The following is a 21,324-nucleotide window of genomic DNA, read 5'->3' as shown; positions in this document are numbered from 1 at the left end:
TTTTTCCACTAGCGGAAATATATATATATATATATATATATATATATATATATATATATATATATATATGAAAACTCTTTGGTAGTGAATAAATACGGTCAAAATCGCAATTCCCCTGCCCCAGATGCTAGGACAGGATGCATATAGGTATATACCTGAAATACCCTGTCCAACTGTTTGGGGCAGGGGAACTGCGGTTTTGACCGAATTTACTCGCTACCAAAGAGTTTTCATATACTCCTCCTGATTAACAAGTCCGACACAGGACTAGGGAAATGCGTAGAGGAGAAATGTTAGTTTGTGTGGCAAGGTTCATTTTACCAACATCCACAGCAGAGAGAGGATTTAAGAGCTCCGAGTATGCCCGAGCTCCTGGATGACCTTGCCGCAGAGTCAGTAGCCTGAATCATCCCAGGCTTCTGATGTGCAAACTCCTTTAGCAGCATCCAGGGGTTTTTGTAATGGTGTGAATTGTAGACAGAGAAGCCATAGTATCATAGTGGTTGTTATACTATACCACGGACATATCGCCAATAGCCCTGTCTACTCACACAATTATTTTGGACTACGCTATTTATAAATCTTTTTAATTGTATTTATTAAAAGTTTTGTTTTACTTACTCCTACAGTGTACACAGTTATTAGAGTGACAACCCTTCAGTGATATATAGGATATAAACAGGTGCACACAGTCAAATAACACTTTTTGGGAAGGAAAACACAATTTCAATATTACAAACAAAAATAAAAATCACAAATCAAGTTGTCAAATAATGCACCTGGCTGCAAGGAAGAATAACAGCACAATGCATGTAAATCAACCTTTATTCCTTACAAATTTCATTGTTACATACTAATCCAAAGGCTTATTTTTGGGTTTATAAAAGAGGCAGGTAAAAATTCTGAGTCTATTTGCAGACGTGTGTATTTTGTGGTCTGCAAACTACTAATCAGTTTTTCTTTTTTGCAGACCGTGTGTCATCAGTGTTTCTTCAGCATCAGTTCCATATGTCTGCAAAAACGGCCAGCGTGTCATCAGTGTGTGATCCAAGTTTGCGGATCCACAACCCCCCCCCCCCACATGAGACATCTAATAATGTGCCTAACTTGTCCGCAAATACAGATAGCACACTTATTTCACATTAAATACCTCCATGTGCCGTCTGTGGTTTCTAGTCTCCCATAGGCTTCTAGAGTTTGTTCCGCAAACACTGAACAGAATAGGACCTGCTCTATATTTTGCAGCATGGACTCACAGCCTGCACACTGATCCGTGGAAATCACAGTTGCATGCATGAGCCCATAGAAATGAATGGGTCAGTGTGCTATCAGTGAAAAACACACTGATCTCGCTTCGGCCGTCTGCAAGGGACTTAAGTCTAAGGCCCCACATTTCATAAAAGCTGCTTTTTTTTGGTGCAGATTTTGCTGTTGTTTTTTGAGCCAAACCTTGGAATAGCTACAAAAGAACAGGAAATATAAAGGAAGCTCTTCTGTTCAAGCCACTCCTGGATTTGACAAAAAAAAAAAAACTGCAGCAAGATATGCAAGAAAAAAAAGCAGCTATTCTACATCATGGGTCCTTAGCCTTAGGCCTCTTGCAGATGACCATGGCTGAGAGCAGTGTATTATCTGTGTTTTTCCCAGATAGCACACTGATCCATTCTTGTCTTTGGGGCCATGCATATGATCGCGAATTATACAGTCACATGTGCAGGCCGACAGTCCAGGCCACAAAATATAGAACAGGTCCTATTCCTGTCCGATTTCGTGGCCTTGCTTCCATGTCTCCTATCCATCTAATGAAAGGGGCCACAGAATCACAGCCGATACATGGGTGACACCAGAACACGATCGTCTGCAAGAGGCCTAAAACTGACTGGATTTATAAAATAGAAATGCTGGAGGAAATTTACTAATAAAATAACACTAAGATTTAGACTAGACATTTTCAGTTTCTCACAGTGGCAGATTCTGGATGATGAATGTAGTGCTTAGCATGTAGGCAGGTAAGTAAATCTCCTCCAATGTGTTTCATTTCTTTATAATGTTGTATTTATTTACTGTATCTTTTAGTAAAAAACTTTCTTGAGATGGTCCTACTGGAGATGCACACTTCCTTTCTGTATTGAATGCATAGACAGTGCATAAGGCTAAATGTGCTTTGTGGTAGCTGAAGTAAATAGAAGATAATGGACAGAAAAGTGGAAACACACTAATTTTGTCAGATTTTGTCAGAGGCACTACATTCACAGCTTCAGTGTATGCAGTCACTTAATAATATAACAATCTGAGATGGGAAAACTTCTGAAGATTCTTTTCAGGCGAAATAGGTTTGTCACGAACCGCTGAATTATTATTCTCCGGGCTCTCATAAGACCCCAAAGGATAATCGGTGGAGTTCCAGGGTTGGTGTGGAAAAATAACGAACAATTATTTGCACCTTCCCTCATCCCATCTGGGAATCCTCGAGACATTCAGCATTCCCTCTGGGTCCACTTCTGGTGTCTTCCAACCTTCCAGGTGAAGTTTGCACTCCAGGGTCACAACTGTCACATGGGGTGCATCAATATGATGCTTGCGTAGCATGACATAACGTATTAGGCCAGAAAATGACCCAGAAGGACTGCTGTATGCTGTGAGGTTGCCCTGAAGAGGAAAGGGAAGGTGAATATAACTGTTTTAAGTTTTTTACACCTCACTTGAGCTTCTACCTATTATAAGAGTATAATAATTTAACTTGCAGTTAATAAGTGATGGACCTCCAAATATCAAACCCAAAGTATTTGAAAAATTTAGTCAAAATTTGGGTTGAATCTCTAATGACAATTTAATACAATCCTGATTTAAATAAAATGTTATGTTCTTCTGATACATTGTCTTAAAAAGCACCTTTCATGTCCTTGGGCACATGCGATTTTATATACCACTTGAAAGCCGACAGGGCACTTTCCCATTATGTGTCCCAGGTGAAGAGCTATTGGTGCTGTTATTGATATCTCTTCACTGTGAGAGGGCATTCCTTACTGCCCAGCAATGCGGCTGAGTGGTGAGGAAAGCTCCCCTCCTGACAGTACTTGTCTATAGATTAGTACTGGGGGACGTTCCTCACAGGTTAGCGTCATGGCTGGGCAGTAAGGAATGCCCCCTCTGACAGTATAGCGCTACACACAGTACTGTTAGGAGGGGCATTTCCAGTTAGACTGTCAGGAATGCCCTTCTGACAGTGAAGAGATATCAGTAAAGGCACCAATAGCTCTTCATCCGGGGAACATAACTGGAAAGTCGACAGTGTGCTAAATTCAGCGCACTGTCGGCTTTCTAGCGGTATATAAAACCGCATGTGACCGAGGCCATGAAAGGTCCACTTTAAAAAGAAAGAATCCAGGTGTTGTGCAAAGAAAAACAGAACATGGCTACCAAGGTTGCTAACCATCTATAACTACTTGAAAAGTTTGAAAACTAGAACTTCCCTCACTGTTTGCACAAAAAATAAAATGCGAACATCATTTTTCCTAAAGCTGGAGGAAATGGCACCAATTACTGTGAAAGTAATTATTATCATTTTGTACTATACACAGCTAATGTGTTTCTATTTGTACTCTGAGCAATAAGCTACATCTTTCACTTATGTAAGTTTTACTGTTTTTATAATTTTTCACTAAAAATACTGGTTGGCCAGAAATGAGAAAAAACAATCAGATTGGCAATCCAGTGAATGCTAGAAAATACATTTTCTTCAGTGATTAACGTGTTTTTCTAGGACTGATTAATGAAGCTGTGCTACCCCCTTATTTGTGTACCAGACATAGCTCTGTAAGTTTGGTAATGGCTTTGTCTGGTACTGTAGTTTACTCCTTTTCACTTTAAGGGCTCGTTCACACGGGAGCAGTGGGGGCGGATTTTGACACAGAGAGTGACACGGGAGCCGCGTCACTCTCGGGTCAAAACCCGCCTGCCACAACCATTGCGGTCACGGCTTTCCCCTCCGTAGCCAGCTCAAATGAACGAGCCGACAACGGAGGGTGCTGCTGCTAGGCGGAAGCCGCGGCTCAGTGCGCCGCGGCTTCTGCCTGAAGAAAGGGCAGCTCGCTTCTTTTTTCGCCAAGCGTTAAAAAATGCTAGCGAAAAAAAAAGAGCTAGCCCTCTACATAGACTAGCATTATATGGAGGCAGATTATGACGTGGATTCTGCTGTCAAAATCCGCCTCCATGTCCCCGTGTGAACTAGCCCTAATGGGGATAGACTATAAAATGTTGCACTATACTGTTATTTTTACATAGTTAACAGTTAGCTGAATTGAAGAATTTTCAGGGGGATTTTTACCACAAAATTTACAGAGCTGTATCAGGTAAATTATAGGGGATGCCAGATAAATGGAATATGATGCTTACTGGACCCTTCAATTGTTAATGGGGCCAGGACCCACCAATCTGATAATGAATTCCTATTCTATGGATAGACCAGCAAAATTAAAGTCTAGGGAAACCAATCTAACCACTTGCCACTCACCCAATCATGATATGCTTCGGGGTGACATCTATCTCTGCAAACCTGTATGATGCAGAACCATGGAGCAGGCTGTTACAACAACGACACCTCGAATAGAGAAGGCAGGGATGGTTTATTACCATCCCTGCCTTCCTGATTGCTATGCACATGCTATGTGGTAAAAATTTACTTCTACAAGGGATTGCTGTCTCTATGATAGCTGTCTCCATTAATAGTAGTTTAAGTAGTTTATTGCATCTGTCTGCTGAGTGACACATGTATTTAATGTAGTCGTATTATATTTGCAAACGGATATTTTATTGTTTCCTCGTTTTATATTTGTTAAAAAAGCAAGGGTAAAATTGTGATCTAGTTTATTGTTTGCATCAGCGCTTCCTGATTGGCTGCAATATGCGCTGCATCAACATTCACCCAGCCGACTCCTCTCACATTCTGTAGGTGTGATGCACATTTGCTATAGTTTATCTCCAATCAGTGCGCCCTGTGAAGTTGGAAGGAGGCAGTTGGAGAGTGGAGCTACCTCTATATAAGTGTAGAAGCCGACATGAACAAAATTAAGGCAGACAAGGCCGGAGGGCCCGATGGGATAAGCGCAAGAGTTCTTAAAATGTGCAGTGACCAGCTGTGTGGTATTATTACACACATGTACAATATGAGTCTAAAGCTCGGAGTGGTACCTCAACTGTGGAAAACATCTTGTGTGGTACCAGTCCCAAAGAAACCCAGCCCGATGGACTACAATGACTACCGACCTGTAGCACTGACATCCCACCTGATGAAGGTCCTAGAGAGTCTGGTCCTGACACAACTACGCCCCCTAGTGAGCTCCGCTCTGGACCCCCTCCAGTTTGCCTACCGGCCGGGCATTGGGGTAGATGACGCCATCATCCACCTTCTTCATAGAGCTCTCTCTCACCTGGAGAAACCCGGGAACACTGTGAGAATAATGTTCTTTGATTTCTCCAGTGCGTTCAACACCATTCAGCCAGGGCTACTGAGGGAGAAGCTGAACCTTGGTGGAGTGGACCATCACCTGTTCAACTGGATCCTAGACTACCTGACAAACCACCCTCAGTATGTGAGAGCCCAGGACTGTGTGTCTGAAACTGTGATCTGTAGTACGGGGGCACCACAATGTACAGTTCTTGCCCCTTTTCTCGTCACACTGTACACTGCTGACTTTAGGCACAACTCCTCCAGCTGTTACTTACAGAAGTACTCCGATGACTCTGCTATAGTAGGCCTTATCACTGATGGCGACGATAGGGAATACAGAGACTTAAACCGGGACTTTGTTGAATGTGCCAGCAGAACCATCTCAGGATTAATGCTGGGAAGACCAAGGAGATGGTGGTGGACTTTGGGAAACGGAGGAGTGCTCCGACCCCGGTGGAGATCCAAGGAACATGTATTGAGATAGTCAGGACCTATAAGTATCTGGGTGTGCTCCTCAATAATAAACTAGACTGGGCTGACCACCTGGAGGCGCTGCACAGAAAGGGCCACAGCAGACTCTACCTGCTCAGAAGGCTGAGGGCCTTCGGAGTCCAGGGGACACTTCTTAGGGCCTTCTTCAACTCTGTGGTTGCCTCAGCCATTTTTTTCGGTGTGGCCTGCTGGGGGAGCAGTATATCAACCAGGGACAGAAATAGACTTGACAGGCTGATCAGGAGGGCCAGCTCTGTCCTAGGGAGCCCCTTGGACCCAGTACAAGTGGTGGGTGACAGAAGGATACTGTCCGTGGTGACCTCCATGCGGGAGAACAAATCCCACCCCATGTATGGGACCCTGATGGGACTTGGCAGCACTGTAAGTGACCGTCTGCTTCACCCCAAGTGTGAGAAGGAGCGCTATCGCAAGTCCTTCCTTCCAACCGCGACCAGGCTGTATAATCTACATCAGACCAAGCGAAGATCACTCCGCACAGAGAACTAATGATTATGAATGTCCTCCTTCTTTCTTCTCTGTTCCTTAGCTGCTCTGTTCCTTAGGACTCCTAGTATATCTTTCTCAGCATATGTGTGTCTACTACTTCTGCAATATTTACTGTGTATTATCATGTATCTGTATTACTATGCAGCTGAAACATACTGAAATTTCCCCACTGTGGGACTATTAAAGGATTATCTTATCTTAACATTGTCTTTAGTACTGGTTTCCGACATTAGGGAGATGGGAAATGCAGTTTTAACTGCAATCTACCTACTTAGGGATTTTTGTCAGAAAATTTTATCTCCTTCTGATGAACTTTCATTAACTTCTGCTTGAAAACATGAAGGGGAAGCTCGTCGGGACTAACATGGTGAAGCTTACATAGTTTAGTCTATATCATAGAGTGGGCTTGCATAGACCTGATTTTGGAACAAGTTATTTACATGAACACCTTGCACATTGTATCTATTCCAACCAGTGGTGTAACTAAAGTCTTGTGGGCCCCGATGCAATCTTTTGTCTGGGGGCCCCTACCTCATCCCTATAGCGAATTCTTGATAGTGATAGTTATGGGTGCTAAGGAATTTAATCAACATAAGTGTGGTTAGGGGAATCTGTGGGTCTCTTTGGCTAATGGGTCAGATGGAAGCTGCAAACTCTATACTGATGCCAGTGCTTATGGGTCCCCTAAGGCTCCTTGGTCTCAGTGTGACTGCACCATCTGCACCCCTTCAAGTTACGCCCCTGATTCCAAAAGTCAGAAACTTATAGATCTCTTACAGATCAACATCGCTAGCATCTCTATCTACTTTTATTTAAATTTGCGCTGCATTTAACAATCGGCCTCTACCAACATTTTTTAGAGACACTGAATATGTCGCAGGACACTAGCCTACCCTACTAATCTATATCCTTGTGAAATATAAACTGCTCTCACTTTCATTTAGAACGTGAGAAACCTCTGCCATTTTGTTTATATATGGGGTTTATTTATGTGTATGGTATTATTATATACCAAGTGATAATAGATGTGATTAAGAGTTTAAAATTTCTATTCTGACCTGTCCTACTAAAAGCCAGTCTCTCTGCATTTTTTGGACGGAATCCAGGCGGACCCCATTACAGTCTTTTTAAGCGGATTGAGTTTCCGTTTTTCAGGTCTCCAAGTGGACCCGAAGCGCTAGTGTGAACCTAGAGTAAATTAGCATCCACTCTGGTCAAAATCAGGATCTAGGTTAGACCAGAATCTGAAAACACATAAGTAAACTTATAGTTTTGAGGAGCGGGTAGACTTGTTAGCACTTATCTGTAGGTAATGTGGTAACCAAATATTTAATTGTAGAATTGGCAGTCTTCTTCAACCACATGAAAATGTTGCATTTATTAAACACTGAAGCGTTCCATAATACCTGTGTAGTCAATGACGAAACCACCACTGCTCACAGAAGCATCACTGCGAAATGCGATGAACAGATTGTTGCTGCTGCTCTCTATCCTGTCAGGTAGCTGGGAGCCGTAAAAACTTCCTATTAGTGGGCTCAGTGAGTCTGGGCCATCGTAGATGTGCAGAAAATCATATCCAGGCTCAAGATTGAAGCTAGAATGAAAAACACACAGAAATGGTGTAAGTAATGACAAATGCAGAATGCAGTGCAGCTTTTTGCCTTTTCAACAAATGGAAGTTGGTCAAAGAGTAAAACCTATTACTAACAAATCAGTACCATAAAAACATTTACGATTATAAAAATGACATTAACCAATGCGACTTTTTTACCCATTAAATGTGTGGTCTTTTTTGTTACATTTCACCATAACCTAGAATTTATGAGAAAAGATTCAGCATAACATGCCATTTAGAATTGAAACCTCTACTCTTTCTATGCTTAAAGGGATTCTGTCATTAAAAATATGTATTTATACTAAAAACATGTAGGAATAGCCTTTAGAAATGCTATTCATCTCTTAGATTTATCTTGAAGGTCCACTCTGCAGTTTTTTCTTTATTCTTCATTGTGCTTAGAAAGACCACTACAAAATGGCCGATGGACATGCACAGCCAGCTGTATCGTCAGCCATTTTGTGGAGGTCTCCTATAAGAAGAGGAGGAGAATAGCTGACAGAGCAGATGAAAGGCGGCGCTGAAATGGAAGACACCACTGTGCTCAGAGCACAGGGGGAACGCTTCCTGTGCTTTCTGAGCACAATGAAGAAAAAAGAAAAATTCAAAAACAGTGGCGTGGACCTTCAAGATAAAGGTAAGAGATGCATAGCTTTTCTAAAAGCTATTCCTACGTGGTTCTAATTTAAATCATGTTTCTGACCAGATAACCACCTATAATCACCATGATCAGTGGTTGGACAGCTCAAGTCATTTCAATGGAAGTGCCGGAGATAGTGGAAGCATTCAGAATGGGGATCAAATTGGTGGTCTGAAAGTTTTAGTAGTGGCATTCTTCAACAACTAAGAACTGGGGCAACTTCTCTTCCAAGACTGTATATTACAAAATTATTAATTTAAGCAATTGGGAATTCATCTTTATAATTGTCTAGTAGTAGCTTCAGTCTGTTCACATTGCTTTTGTCTAGGTAAACTGATTTAGTGTTTCTATGCACTGACAGATGACAAGAAGAAGTGAGGGTCCCCTTGGGACTTCCAGAACACATTGGCAAAATCGGAGGGCTCCGCAGAGGTAATTAGAAATACCCTCTCCAAACTGATGAAAAAGTCTATGACCTCTCTATATCTAGAGTGACCTAGCATTTCTTAATTCGTCATGCAACACATCACACAGCTCCTCAGCCACTACAAGTTAAAAATCTAATAGAAGCTCAGATATATGTGTCTGTCCCCTAGGGACCTTATTATCACTGGCGATCTTTTCTCCACCTTATAAAAGCAAATGACTTCATTAACAAGTTCTGTCCAACACTTAATGGCAAGGAAGACATTAGCAAGATACATTAAAGGCAATTCTATTGCGAGTGTGCAGCTCCTGCCCACGACTGATGTAAGGTAACAGAGAGGCTTCACTAATTAGAGATCATTGGAAGCTGAAAGATAGCCGCAAATGACTGGAGTACCGAAAATCACACAATACAAAGCACAGATATTTCATTTTATTCCCAATTCAGGTTTGTTTTCAACATTAATCCCATCCACCGGCCAAACCATCGCTGCTCCTGCTATGTGAAACAACAGTCCTGCAGAAAGTATTCTCTTGGTAGCCTGGCCTGTATTAGTGAGCTGCAACTCTTTACAAATCCCCTTTTCCAGTTACTTCTGTACTGTGTTGGAGATTCATAGGGATAAGGATTCTTATGTCATGTGACAAAAGAGAAGTGTGATCTATAGCAACCAACACTAGTTACATTTTGTATAGGAAAATTCTGGAAATTACTCTATAGTAAAACACAAAAATAGACGTAGAAACTGGTTATTTGAAATGGCAACCAAGATATATTTTTCCCGTGGCACAGGGTAAATGTTTGGGAGAAACATTTAGACTGAATTGCCATTACTGCTATTTAATACACAATATTTCACATTATACATTACATACAAAATGCATCTACCTGAATATTATGAGTACTATTGTACATACATTCCTGACCTAACGTTTGCTCTGCTAATTTGTTTTTTGGGAAATGACAACAGGCGCTGTACAGTCATTTGGTGAAGCTCAGGTAAGTTGTTTGGCTAAGACTGAGCTGACTGTTTCCAATGATGACCATGGCACACATGTGTCCAACCTTACCTATTCACCTGGTTCAAGATGTCCCAAAATAATATAAAATGCAGAGGCATGGGAAAAAAACAACACCCAGCAGAGTAACTTTTTTTTTTTTTTTTCCAAATCTGGCCCTCACTTTAGGGCTGAGCCGATCTTGAGATTTCAGTATCATTTTTAAAATCCAATTTCTGATCATTTTCCATCCGAACCCGATCCCGAAACCAATTCCAATCCTAATGCAAGTCAATGGGATTTTTTAATGATCGAAAATGGGATTTTGAAAACAATCCCATTCACTAATCAGTGTGGAGTCCAAAAATTGAAGGTCACGCTGTGTAGTGAATAAAAAATCTGCCAGATACTTAGTCCCCCCTGCTGTCCGCTTACCTGCACAAAACCACTGCTGTCTTCCCTCCCGATGTGTACGCCGCTCTCTGGCCTGTTGTTCTCTGTCTGTTTCTCTCCTCTCTCATTCAGACGCTGGCAGAGTGCCCCCGCCTCCCTAATGAATCTCTCACATCTCCCCACGCTGTACCCGCCCACACTCTCCTAAGCCACAACAAGCCTCGCCTACTCCCAGCCTCAGTGACACTAGCCTAGGGAGGTGGGGGAGCGCACGGCACTCTGCCTGGCATGTGAACGAGAGAGGAGAGGACAGAGAACAATGGGTTGGAGTTCCAAGGAGCGGCAGCAGTTCTGTGCAGGTAAGTTACAGTTAAGTTAAGTTGCAGGTAAGGGTTGAGCGATCGGGATCGGAATTCCTTTCCCAATCTTTTTTAGGCAGGGTTGGAACCCAATGGTGAACGTGAAATTTACTCGATCGCCAATCGGGATCCGATCTTTTCCGATCCAGATCGCTCAACCCTACCTCACTTTTCTTGCAATATTTCAAAACAAGAGAATAGGAAGAACACATCTGAAGCCATGGACTATGTATATTGTTACAGGCTGTAACAAATGCACAAGTCATGGATTATACAGTATAAAGTTACTTACATTTATTAAAGTAGATTATAGCTGTGTTAATCTTGTAAATGGTGTTTCACAGTTGACATAAACTTTTATGTGGGGCATTAAACTAGAAAATTCCAAACCGCTCTCCATCAAAGGCACACTAGAGGAAAGTATGAAATATGTAACGCTAACTTACCAACATTATTTTAGCTGTGTTCCTCTTCAGAGCAGTTGCAGTTGGATATTTTTAACCCTTTCATTATGAGCAGCTGGGTCACATGACAGTGTGACTAAGTCTATATCTTGCTTCCCTGTGGCTCGCTTCCTGTGAACTTTGGGATTACATCAGCATGTATGAAATCCTGTCTGAGAGTTGTCAGACACTGTATGCTCTTCAATTTATAGAAGATAGTGCTACCTATATCATTCAACTCTGTATGTATTACTGCTGCCGCTACTACCTCGCCATTGGATTCTTTTCCTTGTTGGGATTTATCTATTCAATTTGGGGCCATCTTTGAGGTACTGAGGAAGGTCCAAAAGTGGCCGATAAAACATTTACACTCTACAGTTTACCCTCAATTTCACTGTTTGTACTACCTGATCTGATGACCAACTCTATTACTTATAAGACATGTTGGGACTTTAACACTATTGAGCAAGTCTGTCATACCTTGTTGTTTAGTGAATTTAAGGGACTGTAATATATCATGACAGTGAACACATAGCAGTAGCCTACAAAATAAGCCACACAGCAAAGATTTACAATGGCACCTTGGTTTTGCCACCCAGAACAGAAGGTCTGAAGTTTATTTTGATCCAGAGAGAGGACACCCACCCAGCAGTAAATAGGATGGAACAATTTACAGCTCTAGTTCCTGTCTCAAAGAGGTCCAGCTGCATTGTCTGCTTCTATGATATGATATGATATATATATATATATATATATATATATTATATATACTGTATATATATATATATATATATATATATATATATATATATATACCAAAGCATCATGCTGAGGAACATGTGCAGAATGCTTGTGATACATACGTGTTAAATGAGAGTGCAATCACATAGTCGGAAGACACGGTCAGCTTCCAGTCGCACTCCTTTAAAGGCGGATAAGGCTCAGGGTATTGAGGAGACAGGATCACCCCTGTTGGTCCAGTTAAATTTCCACCACATGGAGCTGAAAACAGAAGAAGAGTGCTTTACCTACAGTTTCTTGTAAATTAAAAATACTATGCATAGAAATGTTAGACTTCTAGAGGTCAACTCACAAGGATAAATGTCCATGTGGATGTGCAGAATATTATTCTAATATAAATTACATTCATGCATTGCATTATAATAATTATTGAAGTTATTATAATTTTGGCTGACATCGACATTTCCATAGTAAAACCAATTCCCATATTACAATGAGAGTATCTCCAGGCTGAAAAATAACCTTTGTTGCAATTAGTTTATACGCTGAAGTGGAGAGAGAACTTGCGTGTGTTTTTTTTTTTGCAGTAACAGAATCATTTCATGTCAAGCAGACAGAAAAATCAATGTGATGGGTCTGATGTACCAGAGTCAATCAGCATGTTGAACATTCGAGCTATCGATTTCAGAATATTTGCTTACAATCTTATAACAGGAGTAAAACCGATCCAATAACAGACAAGAATTACTGCTCCCTTCTTCAGATGCCTTTGTTTTAAGAAGACACCATGTTATGGATCCTCACTCCCATCACATCTACTTAAAGAAGCATTTTAATGGGTTAGATATACAAAGCTGCTTATCCTAATACCTAGAAAAACATGATAAAAGGTTCTTATAGTCAAATACTCATTCACTGGAAGAAACGCCAAGTCTTATAGAGACCAAAAACATTGTCTGACAGAGAAAGGGAATTCTGTAATGTCGTGAGGACACATTGTTAATTCCTGCCAAATACTGCACAGTATAATACATAATATGTATATTCAATAAAACTTATACATACAGCGACATTTCTCCAAAATGCTACATCTTTAAGGAGTCCATTCCCTAATCCCAGATTTTCAGTTTCACCCTATATTATGCATACTACCCATTTTATGTGGCAATCACTTTCCCAGAATACCCGACTTCAACGCATTATTGGATGGTTGTCTCTCAAGGTATGGGCAACTGGGTACATTTGCAGTCTATATAGTTGTATGAGCCATGTAATAAAGGCATGTACATGAGTCTTTAACTATGTGATTAATAAAAAAGCAACAAATATATGAGTGTTGGTGTTTCCAATAGAAATATCAAATTTTATTGATATTTAAAGCAAAGCAATGAGTAACGAAATAAAATGTGTAAAAATGTGTTAAAAAGTTATGACATTGGAGTGAAAAGTTTTCATAAGGCCTCATAGGTTGCAGCGAAAGGTGCTGATGCCTCATAGGCGGGCGTTATTAAAAGCATTCTAGCTTACCGATGCAAACTGGAGGATTGGGGTTCCAGTAGAACCTATCTGCAATCTGAACACAGTTGATCTTGGCTTCACCTTCTAAAAGATAGCCTGGGTCACACTGAAATACAATAGAGTCACCAGCATCACGACTGTCTCCACTTCGGCTACCATTTTGCGGTATTCCGGGATCATTACAAGAAGTGGCTGTAGTAACTGAGAAGAGCAAACAGATCTTAGAGCTTTCGTCAAGTTATCATTATTAGTCTAAAACATATTGCCCTATATCTGTGTCTTGTAAAAAAAAAAAACACTTTATCATCTGAGCACAGATGTTCATATTATTCCCTTTACAATTCTATTTAGCCCAAGTGATTTCATAGAAACCAATGACACCAGTCTTTTCATGAATCTAGCACAAAAACAAGCATCTTTCCTATTAATGCCCATGCATCACAAACTCCTCTCCGTCCTGTGCATTAATGAAATGTGTACCACATAGAATAAAATATATTAACTACTATAATAAGAACTATGGGAATTGGTCATTAAATGTTATACAATGTTCCCTGCTGCAGAATACATCAACCCACTATGAGTTATCTTGGTTATCATGTCTAACAGACCAGCATCAATGACCCTATGTGGCGGCTCCGAGTACATTCTGTAAGCAGATAATACATTTCACCTCTATTTGCAGTGGCTTATAACGTGGGCATAGATTCAATTTATTGGAGACAATACTGAACCATAATGTCTACAATGAGATGAGCGAGGGATGGGGGACAATCATCTCCAACTTTCAGCACGCTATCATTTCTACATTAAAAGGTGCAGGTTCAGCGGGGAGGGGAGCCTGTCAGAGGCTAAACGCCTGATTAGCTTTCTAATCTAATCTGATATTAGAGAAACATTATTTTCTCGCTCTTTCAAGAGGCCTGTGCTTTTTTATAGTCTTCAGGGAGAAGGAGACACTTGATGGCAATAAGTTCATGAATATAATTTGTGTGGAGGCATACCTTATGCATGCTAACATATGGAGAAGTTAACAAGGGGATGAAAAGCAAACAGTATGTACATGTAATATAGTTCATAACTCTTACATACATAGAAAATTGCTTAGAAGTAAAAAATGGCATGGTTTAACTTGCATCATAGAGCTATAAAAATATATAATATACACTAATCCAGATGTAGTCTGACACATGTTTGGACTCACATTAATTATTTGATAATTATGTGAAATATGAAAACACATTATGGCAATTGTAATTAAATTTTTAAAGTTGGCAAAAAAATCCCTTTGTGACTATATATACAGTATATATACAAATTTAAAAAATAAAAATAAAAAAATTAAAAACAAATCCTTACTGCTCTTCTAGTGGAAAAAAAAAGATCTGAGAAAATAAACAGATCATTGTATGCCTTGGCTTGTTATAACCCTGACACCAAAATTACTATTTATTCATAACTAACTTAGATGTTACATAATATACTTCATCCTTCCATTTTCTCTTTTTTGAACGTGTCCATATGTAAGAGATGACCAGCTTTTTTAAACAACACAATTTTTGTATCTGATCTTTTATGTGTATATTTATCGCCATCCAGTGGTCATGTTGAACATTGCAGCCTGTCCAATCATTTTGTTAGAATTATCTGACATTATATTAAATCTGTTTCATGTGAAATTGGAGTCCTTAACAAAATTTGAGCTACAGTGAGTTTCAAGGGTCGATACATCTGTATAGTTACTTTTTCCAACCAAGTAATAGTAATAAGTTGGATTCTGTGTTTATGAATACTCCTTACCTGAGAAATGGATAGAAAATCCTTGTTTGCTAGTAAAGAAGTCTGTATTGAACTGTACAGTAACAGAATTGAAAGTGCTGTGAATATCTGGAGGCAAAATGGAGCCACTTAGCTCCTTCATGAGAATGCCACTCTCCATGGATCCATCCCATATCTTCAGAACATCATGAACTTCCTCAGTGTGGAAAACAGTGAAGTGTAATCTATGATAGAAACAAAGAGTTATATTGGTATAAAGGAGGTGAGCTATCCATAAACAAATACACAATATAAACACTTCTCTTCTAACAAGCAAAATGTTCTTAGAACATGCCAGTGCTGTGAAGCTTGGTGAACGAACTTACTTCTTCCACTACTTTGTTACATTGTAACATGAAATGGTTGAAACAAGTACAAAATGTATTTTATAGTAGGTTGTTACTATAGACAACAGTCATAACAGTGTTCACTCTTGAAAGGGAAAGAAAAGAGGGAAAAACAATAGCAGAACCAGACCAAGACTAGTCCAGATGTTGAGAACCAGCAACAGAAGAGAGAATACTATATGAATATGAATTATAATATATGAGTGTGAAATGTAATAAAAATGCAATGGGTTAAAGTAATGTACTGTATATACAATATTTCAGTATCATATAGCATTTTATACCATAAATATATCATTTTTATTGTAGTTTGTTAGTTGATTTTGCCCCCAAGATTTTACATATCTTGCTGTATATTGTCATACACAGACACATTCATCAGAAATTGTAAAGTAATTTCCTAGGACACCTAGCTGCTCATCATTGCAGTCTCGACTGTACCACTATACTTACAGTATATACACAGTATATATATATATATATATATATATATATATATATATATATATATATACACATATACAGAATTCTAATCTTGATACTGGCAGGGGGGCAGTAAATGGGGGTCTACCTAACAGCATGCACTACCCAAAATCTGCCATATCTACCAAATTTATTTTGTTATACGCTAGGTTCACACTAGTGTTTCGAATAACCCTGTCCAGTTAAATAGGGACGAAAATGCTGTCTGCTTAATAAGCGGTTATAGGTCGTCTATAGACTACAATGGAGTGTGCTGGATTTCCTCCCGCTTTCCCTCCATGACTTTTCTCTCCACTGATTTTATGCAGATTTTGTGGCAGAGTCTCCTACAGAGACTTTAATGCTGGTGTTAATCCAGCCTTAGACAGTTTTTAAACCTTACATGACAGGTTTGAAAAGAGGAAGGGCTAAAAGGAGTCATAAATATGACTAAAATATTGGTGTAAAGTAAGTCAAACAAGTTATCCACCTAGCCACCTAATATCTCTTTACTCTTGTTCTACTGTTGTCCTGACATGGTATGGTATAATAAAACTTACTATCACTGGGGACTCTCTCTGCCATGACCACCATAAGTAGCAATTTCAGAATTAGAAAAGTATAGAGTATTTTGGATTCCTTTACACAGAGTGATAATATACATAATATTTTGACAGTACAGAAAATGCACACAATTAGGTGTAGTTCACATGGAGCACGGTTAGGCGTATTTTGGACCTGATTTTGATGTGGGAAGCCGCGTCAGAATAGGACCAAAATGCGCCTGCCACGACTGTTGCGACTTCCGACTGTCGCAGCTTCCCACTCTGGAGTAGGCCCAAGTGAATGGGCCTAGTCCGGAGGGTGCTGCAGCAAGGCGGACGCCAGAGCTGAATCAGCCGCGGAATCCACCTGAAGAAAGGGCAACTCGCTTATTTTTTTCCGTGAGCGGCAATATGCCACTCACAGAAAAAAGTAAGCTAGTGGTTTACTTAGTCCTCTATTGTGAGGGGTAAAGAAACAGTAAAGAATTTACACTACTCTATATGTTCCTATTAGTTCCTCTCTCAGCCAAGGAATGTGTGCTGACGCACTTTTATTTAAGACCACGGGGGTTGAATAGTAGCAGAGAAAGGAAGAGAAATAACAACAACATAATTTTTCATATTCATTCCTGATTGGGTATGGTACATCTCAGTCAAACAGAAAAAGTTTAAGCAGTTCCATATATAGCCAGCTACTCCCGGTCCTGTGTAGTAACTTTGGGGAGCTGTCTTCTGGCAGCAAGCCAAGCATTTGTTTTTCTTGCACCCATCCTGAATGCAGGCGCCATCTTATCATATAGCCTCACGGCCTGTTTCTTAAGCAGCATATATACATCTTATCAAAGATTTTAATGTGACAGCAAACAAAAGGAATATACTGTAAGTATTTTCTAACCTTATCAGCACAACATGACATGATGCTTTTTGCCTCTGTTACTTCATCTACATGTCTACTATACAGGTTTAGAGATCTGTATCTAAACTCCCCCACATATGAGATAAAATTGGTTGACCTTTTTTCTGTCCTGGTACAGCTCTTTCTTAAGCTTACATATAACATTAATGCTTTGATAAACGGGGCAATGATTTTTAGACATTGGATCTGGAGTGCACACAAGGTAGGCCTTTCAATAAAGCACTTCCTAACATTATATGAGAAATTAAAAAAGCATTGTGGTTGTGTGCTATTACATTCTGTCAAATCTCTGCCAGCTTTGTCATTGATTAGCATACATTGTACCCAGACAGCCATTTGCATTTATATAGCACTTTTATCCAAAATTGCATGCAACTGTGCTGTACAATCTCAGACAGAGCAAAGGGGATTTCAGAGATCAGCTTTAGCTCAGGCAGCGAAATGAAACCCGCAGATTCAAACAGACAGTCTGCTAACTGCGTGCCCCCAGCCTGTCCCTTCCACCCGGGGTGACAATGACACTCAGCCATGTGGGACTCTCTGACCGACTCTGTCCTCTGTGGTGATGCATGACAGTGACAGAGTGAGAAGGGTCTCTGCAATGAACATGTGGCTTATGTCTATAGTGACACTGATTGGCCGGGAGGCTTCTTCATTGCATTCTGTCTGTGCTTGGTCTGTGTACTGGTCTATGAGACAGTCTACAGCTGCATTACACATTTTCTCAAAACTAATATGAGGGGCTGGAGATCAAGCATTCAGCAAAGTAGCTACAGAAATAGAGAAAATAGTCATTGAGTAAGCATGTAAGTATTTATTTATGAAAGACTTGCATTCACCCAAGGGTGGGCTTTTTAACAAGTTGTATTGTGCAAACTTTTCTTAGGAGGGGTGGCATGTACCACACACTGTGAGACGGAAAGGACCCAGACAGTGGATAACTGGGTGCTGGAGACAGATGAGCAAGCTTTTTTTTTCTTACTTTTTTCCATTTCACCCAGTTGCCACATGGGTTGCTCCAATTCCTGGCAGCACCTTTAATATTACCCCAAAATGTCCCCCAGACAGTTAAGTAGCAGGCAGTTAAGTAATGAGTGCCCCCTTTCCTGCCCCCCCCCACAGGTGTAACACCCCACTTACTGGCCTCTACATTTAATAGTGCCCACGTTACTGACACCATATGTTATATTGCCCCTTTGCTGGCTCCAAAACTTCCTCTGTTATTGACTTCTCACACAGCATTGCACCCCTTTATTGACCCCCATATAATATTAGCGCACATACAATATCATGGCCCTATCACTGTTACACTATTACTGTATGGACGACCAGTGAGGGGGCTTCTGTGTGGAGGGAACAGTGAAGGAGCCACTGCATACAGTAGCCCCTTCCCTGTTTCCCCATAAAGCAGAATTAGTTCATTATTTACCTGTCTGTTCACTAGTGCCACTCTGTCTGCTGTGACATCATGTGTGCCCAAAGCAGGAATGACGGGGAGGGGCTGCAGAGCAGACAGGTAAATATCTGCACTCTACTGCACCTTGTGGGCACATAGGAAACCAGGTTGGAGGTCTGCTTCTCCCCAGTTCTGCTATCCAGCTGTATATTTAACATAATGACTAGATTTAGTCAGTCTTTATCTGTGATTTCCATTCATTGGATACGATATAGTAGGATGCCACTGAAACAAAGCTGGGCCACTGTCATAAAGCTAAATTTCATAGACTTTAAACTATATCTAGTTCTTAAAGGGGTATGACAGAATTTTTATAGTGATCGCTAATCTTTAGCATAGGTTATAAATATTACACTGCCTGGTGTCAGACCCCCATTAATCACCTGATTGAAGGGCTGTGACACTTGGGTATAGGCTGTGGCGTCTTCTTAGTAACTTATGTCATGTCATCTATCTTCAACTCAGCTCCATTTAAAGGGATCCTATCAGGGGCGTAACTACCATAGAGGCAGCGGAGGTGGCTGCCACAGGGCCCGGGCCATCAGGGGGCCCGGTGAAAGTCGCTACCGCTACATTTTATTTATTTTTTTAAATTGGCCATTACGGGCCCTATTTACTTGCCGATCCTGGACATAATACTGTATGCAGGGGCTACTATGGGGTATAATACTGTGTGCAGGGGCCACTATGGGGGATAATACTGTGTGCAGGGGCCACTAATGGACATAATACTGTGTGCAGGGCTTACTAAGGGACATAATAGAGTGCGGAGGAGGGGGTCGGTCGAGGTCTTCGGTGTCGGTTGGGGGGGGGCATGTCAAAAGTTCGCCACGGGGCCCCGCCATTCCTAGTTACGCCACTGGATCCTATCATTGGATACTCTTTTTTTTCTGACTAACACATAGGAATAGCATTAAGAAAGGCTATTCTTCTCCTACCTTTAGATGTCTTCTCCGCGCCGCCGTTCAGTACAAATCCGGGTTTTCTCAGGTATGCAAATGAGTTCTCTTGCAGCAATGGGGGCAGTCCCCAGTGCTCAAACAGCACTGGGGGCGTCCCCAATGCTGCGAGAGAAATCTCCAGCGACCCCTCTATTCTCTTCTGGAATGCCTTTCCCGCGATGTCTTCTTCCATCCTGGGATTCAATCTTCTAGGCATGCGCAGTCGGCTCTGCCATCGGTCCTCGGGCAGAGCCGACTGCGCATGCCCACGGCAACAAGAAAATGGCCACTTACACCAGCTTACTGTGTAACTGACCACAAGAAAATAGCATGAATGGGTCTAAACAGGAGTGTGTCTTGAGCCATGGACACTGCGGCTGACTCAACCGCGGAATCTGCGGCAAGATGGATCATCTCACTTCTTTTTTCTGCTACTAGCTTGCGGAAAAAAAAAGCGAGCGGCTCCCACTGAAGTCAATGTGAACCATTTTTGTAAGCAGATTTTGAGGCAGATTCTGCATCAAAATCCACCTGCAAAAAACTCTGTATGAACATACCCTTAGTGTATATTCACACTACCAATATCACAGTGCATTGATGTCATCCCTTATAGGATGATAGCAAAGGACATTAATGGTAATACAACAACATACACAGACGGAGCCCCTTACGTCCACATCTATTGCCACTGACTATAATGTAAATACTAAGGACATATTTGTCTGTTACGTTTGTGCAAGCGGAACTTTTTCTTCTGCCACAAAGGTGAAAAACATAATGGAGAAAGCTTCTGTCATGTAGTTTACAGAGGGTGAATGCAGATGGACACCAGACACTCCATGTGCATATGTCATTTAATATCTGTTACTCTCATACCAAAACGAGTGAGCGCAATGGACATTAAATGACGGCAGTGTGAATATATCTTTATATCATTCTTTACATAATGCAGGCGATGCAGGAAAGTGTTACCATCGATAACAGTAAATAAGGTGTGAAGGAGAGAAATTCACATTGTGTCTTCGCCAGACCATAACACTATGTGAAATGAACCAATGACAGGGAACGGAGGGTGATAGATTATACACAGGCAACCAGCACAGATAGTCTCTGAACTCCAAGTGGAACAATTCATTTATAGGTTCCCATGGAAGAATCTTCTGGGAGATTTAAGGATAAACATATTTCAATCATGGACTGTTTTGATAGATTATTCTGTTTTTTTACCTTAAAAAAAAATGCAGTAAATCTTTCAGC

At 40.7% G+C, this 21,324-nt stretch overlaps 1 protein-coding gene across 2 annotated transcripts in view; it reads right to left on the bottom strand.

Moving 5' to 3' along the window:
* CSMD2 (CUB and Sushi multiple domains 2) overlaps positions 1–21,324 on the bottom strand; it is an 801,202-nt gene that overhangs the window by 130,072 nt on the left and 649,806 nt on the right. For both annotated transcript variants that reach the window (XM_075264669.1, XM_075264670.1), the window contains 4 exons: positions 15,383–15,585; positions 13,592–13,783; positions 12,187–12,325; positions 7,855–8,042 (listed from right to left, as the gene is read on the bottom strand). In XM_075264669.1, coding sequence (XP_075120770.1) covers positions 7,855–8,042; positions 12,187–12,325; positions 13,592–13,783; positions 15,383–15,585 — 722 coding nt within the window. The remainder of the gene's footprint in view (positions 1–7,854; positions 8,043–12,186; positions 12,326–13,591; positions 13,784–15,382; positions 15,586–21,324) is intronic.

The sequence above is a fragment of the Leptodactylus fuscus genome, chromosome 2 (genome assembly GCF_031893055.1).
Source record: "Leptodactylus fuscus isolate aLepFus1 chromosome 2, aLepFus1.hap2, whole genome shotgun sequence".
Lineage (NCBI taxonomy): Eukaryota > Metazoa > Chordata > Amphibia > Anura > Leptodactylidae > Leptodactylus > Leptodactylus fuscus.
The sequence above is the reverse complement of the archived record's forward strand: the minus strand, read 5'-3'. Positions and strand labels throughout refer to the sequence as shown.